The sequence below is a fragment of the Pseudopipra pipra genome, chromosome W (genome assembly GCF_036250125.1).
Source record: "Pseudopipra pipra isolate bDixPip1 chromosome W, bDixPip1.hap1, whole genome shotgun sequence".
NCBI classification, from domain to species: Eukaryota; Metazoa; Chordata; class Aves; order Passeriformes; family Pipridae; genus Pseudopipra; species Pseudopipra pipra.
Genome location: NC_087580.1, coordinates 34,787,192 through 34,798,482, shown reverse-complemented (window position 1 = coordinate 34,798,482; position 11,291 = coordinate 34,787,192). Strand labels below are relative to the sequence as shown.

Sequence of the window (11,291 nt, the reverse complement as noted above, 5' to 3'; positions counted from 1 at the left end):
GAAGGCCCTTTTTTCAAGGTAATGTACAGCTTTTATATACCCAAAATGGAAAGAAATATCTGTTTATCTGTTTAAAGAAAAATATCTTCCTAGACCTTTAACCCCAGTCATCAATGGAATGATTGCCCTGCTTTCCCAAAACCCTATATATAGCTAAAGTTATGTCAAATAAAGTATTCAGCTTTGTACCCACAAACTGGATTGTCCGTTATCGTTCAAACCGTCTCAGATATGTTGGGCCTTTAATGAAGTACATAAAAGGATTGACCTTTAATGAGGTACAACACATGCAGAAGAAGGAGAGTTTGTTGCTTCTGAAAAACACCCAGTTATCAGTTTCCTCAGGGCATCCTTGAGCTCCTGGTTCCTCAGGCTGTAGATGAGGGGGTTCAGTGATGGAGGCACCACCGAGTACAGAACTGCCACCACCAGATCAAAGGATGGGGAGGAGATGGAGGGGGGCTTCAGGTAAGTAAACATGCCAGTGCTGATAAACAGGGAGACCACAGCCAGGTGAGGGAGGCAGGTGGAAAAGGCTTTGTGCCGTCCCTGCTGAGAGGGGATCCTCAGCACAGCCCTGAAGATCTGCACATAGGAGAAAACAATGAAAATGAAACAACCAAATCCTAAACAGGTACTAAACATAAGAAGCCCAATTTCCCTGCGGTAGCCTGAGTGTGAGCAGGAGAGCTTGAGGATGTGTGGGATTTCACAGAAGAACTGGCCCAGGGCATTGCCCTGGCACAGGGGCAGGGAAAATGTATTGGCTGTGTGCAGCAGAGCATTGAGAAAGCCAGTGGCCCAGGCAGCTGCTGCCATGTGGGCACAAGCTCTGCTGCCCAGGAGGGTCCCGTAGTGCAGGGGTTTGCAGATGGCAACGTAGCGGTCGTAGCACATGATGGTGAGGAGGTAATACTCTGCTGAGATGAAGAAGGCAAAGAAAAAGAGCTGTGCAGCACATCCCATGTAGGAGATGGTTGTGGTGTCCCAGAGGGAATTGTGCATGGCTTTGGGGACAGTGGTGCAGATGGAGCCCAGGTCTGTGAGGGAGAGGTTGAGCAGGAAGAAGCCCATGGGGGTGTGCAGGTGGTGGTCACAGGCTACGGCGCTGAGGATGAGGCCGTTGGCCAGGAGGGCAGCCAGGGAGATGGCCAGGAAGAGCCAGAAGTGCAGTAGCTGCAGCTCCCTCCTGTCTGCAAATGCCAGGAGGAGGAAGTGGGTGGGGGAGCTGCTGTTGGACATTTGCTTTTTCTTAGGACAGGGTCTGTTCAGAAAAGGAAAAGACAGGGAACAATTAGGAGATACCCCTCTCAGCAGAGATACTCCATCTTTCATAGTAATCCCCCGAAACCATTTGTATTTCCCTTATGCTGGCTCAGAGTGGTGTGAGCAGCAAGAATTCTGGCCATGTGCTGCCAAGGGCTCAGCTTTGCTCTGCTGCAGTGGTGACATGGAGCTGGTTTGTGACAGCTCTGATGATCACAAGGGATGTCAGATGTATCTCACCTTTAATGGAAAAGCTTAATTTCTGACCCCCCCTAATCACAAGACTGTGGACTGCAGAACAGAGGCTTCTATTGTCCTTAGAATAATTCTTCTGTTAGATATGTTCCACCATTAAATCTGCAGACTGTTCTTTTTAGGAGTAAAAATTCTCATTTTTATTGCTAAAAATGTGAGGAGTCATTAGAAAAGAAAAGTGGCAAAAGGGCTCAGCTCTCTGTGGTTTAAAGCAGATCCAGGAGAGCTGCGGAGTCCTTCAACCTGTTTCCCATCTGCCCTGCTCTTTCCCTTGTGCTGCATTCACTTTGATTTCACACAAATAAATATTAAAAACCACATCCACAAATGCGTGTGCAGTGATGAGAGCAGGACAATGTTGTTTCCAAGGGCAGCTCTGTGAAGTGTCCCCTGTGCCAGCCCAGAGGTGCAGCTGTGCTGGACAGAGCAGGACAGGAGCCCTCCTGCAGAGAAGCCAAGGGCTGGGACAGGAGAGTGCCCACCCCCAAGGGAAGGCTCAGCACTGCCCAGGATCCTGTGCTCATTTCTGACACTGCCTGAAATATTCATTTCTGAGAGGAAAGACACCTCAGAACTAATTCTTTTCCTGTAGCCCCTGTCTTTTGTGAGCTTTGCAAACAATTCTCCATTCAATATGGTGTAGTGGTCTGGAGCTGTGAGCAGGTCTGACCCTGCAACAGCGAGACATGGAAAAGATCCTCCCTCAGCTGCCAGGTTTGCTCCTTGCCCACAGCCCTTCTGCCCCAGCCCTGGCAGCAGCTCCCCAGGCCGGCTGAGAGCTGCCCCTGGCAGGCAGCAGAGTCCCTGCCCAGCACAGCGCCCTGGGCTGCAGGACCCTGCTCTGCCCCACAGCCCTGGGCACCCCTGGCTGCAGCCCACCTGCACCCCCGGCTTCACAGCTCTTCCAAAGTGCCCCAAAACAGCCCCTGCTCACCCATCCCATCAGCTGGGGCTGGGCCAGCTTTAGGAGATGCCTCCAGGAGCTGCCCCTGCACTGCCCTGCAGCCACAGACTCACCATGTGCAGCCCTGCCAAGATTCCTCCTGCAGGGAGCTCTCAGCCATCCTGCCAGTGCTGAGCCCCTCGAAGCTCTGTGTGTGCCCTGCTGGTGTCCCTGAGCTGCCCTGGCAGTGCCCTCAGCCCTGCTGGGCTGTGCAGAGGAGCTGCTCACCAGCAGAGCTGTCTATCTGCAGCACTGCCCTGTGTGCCAGGAGCCTGGCCCAGCTCAGCAGCACAGCAACAGCCCCGAGGCATTTCATGACCCTCAGGGGGGTTTGGTGTTGTTTATGTGAGACTCAGTCCCTGAGAGGAAGTTCAAACTTTTCAAGAAGTCAAAGTGAGATTGAAACACTGAAGTTTCTTGTAGTGCTAATAAGTCTCACTGAGGGACACAACTGAGAACTTCTCCCTGGGTTCCAGTTAGAGCAGAAAACTGCAGACAGTGATGACAAGGATGGACAAGCAAGGGAAAGGTGGCTCTGATGCTGAGGAAAACTGGACTTGTTTCCTTAATCCAACGGGCCAAGGCCTGACCCCCAGCCCCTGGGAAGGCAGATCCTGTCCCTGCCTCATTCCTCAGGGCTCTTCCTGGGGCACTGGGATGTGGGATGTGCAATGCCAAGGGCAGGACCATGGGGTGGCACCTGCCAGGCTGCTGAGCAGGGACAAGGAGGCCATGAGGCCCCAGGGCTGCAAGGGGCACTCCCCTCCTCCTGGCATCAGGGGCACAGACAGCAGCCATGGCCAAAGGCCTGCAGAAGGTGGCTCTGTCAGGGCCTTTCAGCTTCTCCCCATCCCTGTCTCCTCTCCAGCCCAGGCTGTCCTAAGGTGTCCATGCCCTGCCCCTTTCCCTGCAGGCTGTCGTCATCCCCCTGGCTGCCCCACCTGGCTGGCACCTTCCTGCACTGACATCTCTGCGTCCTCCCTGGCTCTTCCTGCACACACAAAGCCTTGGGCTCATCCAGACTCCTCCTGGGTGACATATTGCAGCACAGTGTTTTCCATGGAGTGAAATTCCTTTTTCCTCATGTCCACTCGGGACCTCCCCAGCTGCACTTGGCATTAATTCTTTCTTTCTCATGCTCCTTTCTGCTCTGACAAAAGGATCCACCATCTCTAAATCCTCCCTTCAAGCCCTCTCAGGGCTGTCCTGTGCTGTCCTCAGTCTCCACACCATTGAGGCCGCAGCTCCTTAGCCCCTCTCTAGTGCTCATGTGCTTGAGACATTTAAAGCCCATCTTGAGAGATTTCTGGACACTCACTAATGTTTTTGCAGATGAAAATATCGTGCTCATAGTCTAAGGAAATAACAGTTGCCATGACAACCAGCATGCATTCTCATTGCTATGGTCAGTTACCATGGCAAATAGAATACATTCCCAATGCCACAGTCAGTTACCATGGCAACCCTAATACATTATCATTGCTATGGTCGGTTACCATGGCAACCATAATTGCTACAGTCATTTACTGTGGCAAACAGCATACTTCCCACTGCTATGGTCAGTTACTATGGCAAACAGCATATATTCTCATTGCCACGGTCAGTTACCACAGCAACCATCACACATTCCCATTCCTACAGTCAGTTACCGTGGCAACGATCATACATTCCCACTGGTATGGTTGGTTACCATGGGAACCAGCACACAGTCTCATTGCCATGGTCAGTTACCACGGCAACCATCATACATTGCCATTGGTACAGTCAGTTACCGTGGCAACTATCATACATTCCCGTTTCTATGGTCAGTTACTACAGCAACCATCATACTTCACACTGGTACAATCAATTACCATGGCAACCGTCCCACATTCCCGTTCCTACAGTCAGTTACCATGGCAAACATCACACATTCTTGTTTGTATGGTCAGTTACCATAACAAATATCATACATTCCCATTGCTACACACAGGTACCATGGCAACCATCACACATTCCTATTGCTATGCTCGGTTACCATGGTAACCATCATACATTCTCGTTGCTATGGTCAGTTACCATGGCAACCATCATACATTCCCATTCCTACAGTCAGTTACCATAGCAAACATCATACATTGCCATTTCTATGGTCAGTTACCCTGGCACCCATCATACAGTCCCACTGCTACTGTCATTTACCATGGCAACCATCATACAGTCGCGTTGTTACAGTCGGTCACTATGGCAACCAGCACACAATCCAATTGCTATGGTCGGTTACCATGGAAACCATCATACATTCCCATTCCTACAGTCAGTTACCAAGGCAATCATTGTAAAGTCCCATTGCTAAGGTCAGTTACCAAGGCAATCATCAAACATTCCTGTTGCTACAGTCAGTTACCATGGAAACCACCATACATTCCCACTGTTACGGTCGGTTACTGTGGAAACCATCACACATCCCCATTGCTGTGGTCGGTTACCATGGCAACCATCATACGGCCCACTGCTACAATCAGTTACCATGGCAACCATCATACAGCATCGTTGCTACGATCAGTTAGCATGGCAAACATCTGAAATCCAGTTTCTATGGTCAGTTACCATGGTAACCATCATACATTCCCGTTCCTACTGCCAGTTACCATGGCAACATCATGCATTCCCATTGCTACAGCAGGTTACCATGGCAACCATCATACATTAGCATTGCTATGGTCGGTTACCATGGCAACCATCATACAGTCACTTTGCTATGGTCGTTTACCATGGCAACTAAGATACATTTTCGTTGCTATGGTCAGTTCCCACGGAAAACACCATACATTCCCATTGCTACAGTCAGTTACCATGGCAACCAACATACTTTCCACTGGTACAGTCCGTTACCATGGCAACCAGAATACATTGTCGTTTCTATGGTCAGTTACCATGGCAACCATAATTCATTCCCATTGCTACAGTCAGTTACCATGGCAAACATCATATATTCCCATTGCCATAGTTGGTTACCATGGCAACCATCTTACATTCCCATTGCTATGGTCTGTTACCATGGCAACCATCATTCATTCCAGTTGCTAGGGTCAGTTACCATGGAACCATCATACATTCTTATTGTTATGGTTGGTTACCATGGCAACCAGCATACATTTCCATTGCTACAGTCAGTTACCACAGGAACCATAATACTTCCCGCTGGTACAGTCAGTTACCATGGCAACCATCATATAGTCCTATTGCTATGGTCAGATACCATGGCAAGCATCACATATTTCCCACTGCAAAGGTCAGTTACCATGGAAACCAGCATACAATCCCATTGCTATGGTCAGTTACCATGGCAACCATCATAGATTCCTGTTGCTAAGATCGGTTACCATGGCAACCATGATAAACTCCCATTGCTATGGTTGGTTACCATGGCAACAAGCATACATTTTTCTTTCTACAGTCAGTTACCATGGCAACCATCATGCATTCTTACTGCTATGGTCGGTTACCATGGCAAGCAGCATACATTCCCATTTCTACAGTCAGTTACCATGGTAACCATCATACTTCCCACTGCTACGGTCGTTTACCATTGTAACCATCATACATTCCCGCTTCTATGGTCGGTTACTATGACAACCATCATACATTCAAATTGCTACAGTCAGTTACCATGGCAACCATCATACTTTCCTTTGGTACAGTCTGTTACCATGGCAACCATGACACATTCCTATTACTACGGTCGGTTACCATGGCAACTGTGACACATTCCCATTGCTATGGTCTGTTACCATGGCAACCATCATTCATTCCAGTTGCTAGGGTCAGTTACCATGGCAACCATCACACATTCCAGTTGCTAGGGTCAGTTACCATGGCAACCATCATAGATTCTCATTGCTATGCTTGGTTACCATGGCAACCAGCATACATTCCCGTTGCTACAGTCAGTTACCACAGGAACCATCATACTTCCCACTGGTACAGTCAGTTACCATGGCAGCCATCATACATTCTCATTGATACTATCAGTTACCGTGGGAACTGATACTCTTACTGGTACAGTCAAATACCATGGCAACCATCATACATTGCTGTTCCCATGGTCAGTTACCATGGCAACCATCATACATTCCCATTACTATGGTCGGTTACCATGGCAACCATCAGACATTTCCATTGCTATGGGCAGTTACTATGGTAACAGCCTTTGTGTCCCTGCAGGGCTGGGATTCACTCCCTGCCCCAAAGGCCCCCAATGTGTCTGAGAAGCCCTGGGTGGTGCCTGTCCCACAACTGCTGGGAATGGGGATGGGGTTCCTGCACAGGACCTGTGCTGTCCAGGGCAGCTGCTGCACTTGTGCTGCAGAGCCCTGGCACCTCCCCTGGCACTACAGGCCCCTCTTTGGCTGTTCAATCCAGGCTCAGCTGCCCTGAGTAAGGTTCAGCAGTGAAGGCATGTCCAGGAGAAAACTGCCATTGTACTCTGAGGACATGTAGAAAATACCCTGATAAAGAACAGGAGAGAGACCTCTCTCCCTGTGCCACCTGACTCCATTTGGTCACCTGAACACCTCTAGGGGCTGCCCTGGACAGAAGGAACAGTGACACGTTCCTCTGTTCTACATATGGGCACCTTCTGCCACTGAAGGTAGCCAAAGCAATGTCCCAGCAGCCCCCAAGAAGATCCCACAGCTGCTGCCCTGTCCCTAGGAACTGCTCCATTGGAGCCTGCAGTTCCCAGCAGGAATCTCAGTCACCTCTGGCCCCTCAGGAGGAACCAGGGGTTTGGTCCCAGCAGGTCACTCCTGGCTTTGGTCTTCCTTCATTGCCAGGGGAGCTGGGACAAGGAGTCACCTGCAGGTGCCTGTTTTGGGCCCACTGAAGTGGGGCAGGAGGAATCCCAGCCCATGGGGGTTGTGGAGGGAGCAGAGTGTCCTTCTGGCCCCAGGTCTGCAGAGCCACAAGGAGACACCTCTGTTGACTCAGCTGAGTCCCTTCCCTCATTGCAGGTGAAGGAGATCCCTCCTGGGCACTGTCTGGGTTTCCTGTCTAATGATGGGACATGAAAAGGGGACTCTTGGACTTAACTCTGTGTGTGTTTGGAGAAATGCCCCTGCTGAAAGAAGTGTCTGTGCCCAAGTGAGAGAAGGCACATCATTATTTCCTTCAGCTGTGTGCCAGCAGGTTCCCCTGGAGCCCCAGGGACAGCTGGAGGGAGCCCAGAGGGGCAGAGAAAGGGCTGCCTGGGGCTGTTGCTGTGCTGCTGAGCTGGGCCAGGCTCCTGGCACACAGGGAGCTCCTGGCAACCAAGAAGAGCTTCAAAGAGACAGCTCTGCTGGTGAGCAGCTCCTCTGCACAGCCCAGCAGGGCTGAGGGCACTGCCTGCAGCACCCAGGGCACAGGAGAGAAGGCAGAGAGATGAGAGGCAACCTGGGCTGGGAGGTGACTGAGCTCTCACTACAGGAGAAACCTTCCCAGGATTTGGATGAAGAATTCTCTGGCTGTAGGAAAGTGCAATTTCCCTTCCTGGAGGCATCTCCTAAAGCTGACACATCCCACAGCTTCCAGGATCTTTCAGCAGGACTCTCCCAGTTGCTGCAGTGCAGGGGAAGTGGCCATATGGCAGAGCAGGGCAGGAGCTGCAGGCAGCAAGCGCAGAGAGGAGAAGGGAGCAGGAGGTTCAAGGGATCCTGGGGTGGGAGGACAGGGCAGAGCTGCTCAGGGCAGGAACCTTGCCAGCCCTTTGCCATGGTCAGGCTGTGGCTGCAGAGCAGTGCAGGGGAGTTCCTGCAAGTGCCTCTCCCAGCTGCCAAATGGCAGCAGTGGCAGGAGCTGTCAGGATGGCTCTGCTGGATTTGCTGGGGTGCAGCAGGAGAAGCTGCTGCAGAGCAGGACTTGCTGCTGCCCCCTCAGAGGCCCAGGGCCAGAAGGTTCCCTGTGGCAGGGCTGGCTGTGGGGTGGGAAGGTGGGGGTGCAGCCAGGGGTGCCCAGGGCTGTGGTGCAGAGCAGGGTCCTGCCCCCAGGGCTCTGTGTGCTGGGGCAGGGACTCTGCTGCCTGCCAGGGTCAGCTCTCAGCCCGGCCAAGGAGCTGCCACGGGGCTGGGGGAGAAGGGCTGTGGGGAAGGAACAATTCCTGGGAGGGCAGAGCAGGGCAGAGTCCTTCTGATCTCCAAAGTGTGCTGCAGGGATGAGGGCTGGTCACAGCTCCAGATCAAAGCAGGAAATTTCCCAGAAGGTATTTGCAAGAGGCACAGACCGACAGGTGGTATTAAAGAGAAGGGACCAGTTCTTTCAGTGTTATACTCTGGGTTGTCTGGGTGCTGACTGTGACAGAGAAATTAATCTCTGAGCGCAGGAGGAGACACTGAAACTTTAACTCCGTTAGATTAGAGAGGATTGAATCTGAGAGTATCAGACATTGAAACTGTCTAATAGATGCATCAGTGTCACTTTTCCAGCCTCCTCAGGGTTGCTCTGACATTGCCATCAGAGCCTGCCCAGCCAGAGATGCCCCTGGGCAGTGCCCTGTGCTGCTGGGAGGGCTCTGCAGGGCAGAGCTGAGCCCCCAGGGCTGGGATGGGCTCTGGCAGCACTGGCAGTGTCCAGCCCTGGGCCCAGGGAAGCAGCTGCTGGCAGGGACAGCTCCAGGGAGCAGAGCCCTGGGCAGGGAGTGGGGGGCAAGTGCCTCCAAGGCCTGGGGGAGGGGGTGTTCAGGCAACTCTGCTGGGCACTGTGTGCTTGGCCATAGAAATGAGGATTCCTGCAGTGGAAAAGAACCTTCCCCAGATGTGATGGTAAAAATTGAAAACACAGGTACAATTATTCTAAGGACAGACTAAGCTTCTGCTCTGCAACTCCAGCTCTTCTGAATCATGGGTGTAGAGAGGGAACTTTTGTATTCAAGATGTGTTACAACTGACATTCCTTGTGTGTGTGAGAGCTCTACCAAAAAAGTTATATGTCACACCACAGTAGAGCAAAACTGACTCCTTGGCAGTGAATTTGGTGACATTTGACACATTGATTTCTTTTAGAAATGGAGTGGCTTTTTCACAGAGGTCTGTCTTAACTGTTCCCTGTCCTTTCCTTTTCTGAAACAGATCCTGTGCTAAGAAATAACAGATGTCCAACAGCAGCTCCATCCCCCAATTTCTCCTCCTGGCATTTGCAGACAGGCGGGAGCTGCAGCTCCTGCACTTCTGGCTCTTCCTGGCCATCTCCCTGGCTGCCCTCCTGGCCAACGGCCTCATCCTCAGCGCCGTAGCCTGCGACCACCACCTGCACACCCCCATGGGCTTCTTCCTGCTCAACCTCTCCCTCACAGATCTGGGCTCCATCTGCACCACTGTCCCCAAAGCCATGCACAATTCCCTCTGGGGCACCACAACCATCTCCTACACAGGATGTGCTGCACAGGCCTTTTTCTTTTATTTCTTCATGTCAGCAGAGTTTTCCCTCCTCACCATCATGTGCTACGACCGCTACGTTGCCATCTGCAAACCCCTGCACTACGGGACCCTCCTGGGCAGCAGAGCTTGTGCCCACATGGCAGCAGCTGCCTGGGCCACTGGGTTTCTCAATGCTCTGCTGCACACAGCCAATACATTTTCCCTGCCCCTGTGCCAGGGCAATGCCCTGGGCCAGTTCTTCTGTGAAATCCCACACATCCTCAAGCTCTCCTGCTCACACTCAGGCTACCGCAGGGAAATTGGGCTCATTGTGGTTAGTGTCTCTTTAGGACTTGGCTGTTTTGTTTTCATTGTTTTCTCCTATGTGCAGATCTTCAGGGCTGTGCTGAGGATCCCCTCTCAGCAGGGACAGCACAAAGCCTTTTCCACGTGCCTCCCTCACCTGGCTGTGCTCTCCCTGTTTGTCAGCACTGCCACATTTTCTGACCTGAAGCCCCCCTCCATCTCCTCCCCATCCCTGGACCTGGTGGTGTCAGTTCTGTACTCGGTGGTGCCTCCAGCACTGAACCCCCTCATCTACAGCCTCAGGAACCAGGAGCTCAAGGATGCCCTGAGGAAAATGATGACTGGATGCTTTTCAAGAGCAACAACCTGCCTTTTTTCTTCTGTACAACACTCATTGTGTAACCCTTTACTGGCCCAGCCTGCTTTCTAAAGCTTTTGAGAGTGGTGGTGGGGGCCATTTCCTACATTTTTTCCTCTTTTAATGTTGTTAACACAGAAATTTATTCTCCATCTTATACCTAATTCACTCTCTAATTCTTTGTTTTGACCCACCATTGTGTAAATGAGGGATCATTCTCTGTGTGCATTTAAACAAAGTAAAAGTTCCTGCAGCCACTTCTTTGTCAAACATCCTGCCTTTGTTATTCTGTACATGAGGAATCACAATCACTGACTAGAATAAAGGACTTGAATTCTTTTTTCCAGATTCTCCCTCCAAGAACTTCCCTAAAGCTGGAGGGCAGTGCCTGTGTGCAGAGGAGAAGGGCTAAAGAGTCCTGGTACAGGAGCACTGCCAGGGAGCAGCAGCTTTTGGGCTTTTCAGAGATGCTCTTTTTCCACTGCCTCCCTCTCCTTTCTGCTCCTTGCCCAAGGCCTGAGTGCTCTGGCAGCTCAGTCCCTGCTGTGTGTCAGTCCTGTGACCATGGGCAGGGACAGGCCCTGGGCACTGCTGGGACAGAGCTGGGCTCCTTAACAACATTTCCATCAGGAAAGGGGATCCCCCTGGGCAGTTCCTGAAGGCTTTGTTCTTTTTGAAAGGTTGATATAAAGAACAAGGCCAAGGAATAGACTCTGCAAAGTCTCATTGCTTTGCTTGTTTCCCCATTCAGTCCCTGCAGTGAGAGAAGCGACTCACTGGGGTACTTGAG

General features: G+C 51.5%; 2 protein-coding genes across 2 annotated transcripts; one reads left to right on the top strand and one right to left on the bottom strand.

Moving 5' to 3' along the window:
* Window positions 1-270: 270 nt before the first annotated feature.
* LOC135405011 (olfactory receptor 14J1-like) lies at window positions 271-1,242 on the bottom strand. Its single transcript, XM_064639731.1, has one exon. The coding sequence runs from the start codon at window positions 1,240-1,242 to the stop codon at window positions 271-273; it is 972 nt and encodes a 323-aa protein (XP_064495801.1).
* Window positions 1,243-9,739: 8,497 nt separating this feature from the next.
* On the top strand, window positions 9,740-10,634 carry LOC135405010 (olfactory receptor 14J1-like). Its single transcript, XM_064639730.1, has one exon. It carries the CDS (start codon window positions 9,740-9,742, stop codon window positions 10,571-10,573), a length of 834 nt encoding a protein of 277 aa, XP_064495800.1. The 3' UTR covers window positions 10,574-10,634.
* The last annotated feature ends 657 nt before the right edge of the window (window positions 10,635-11,291 follow it).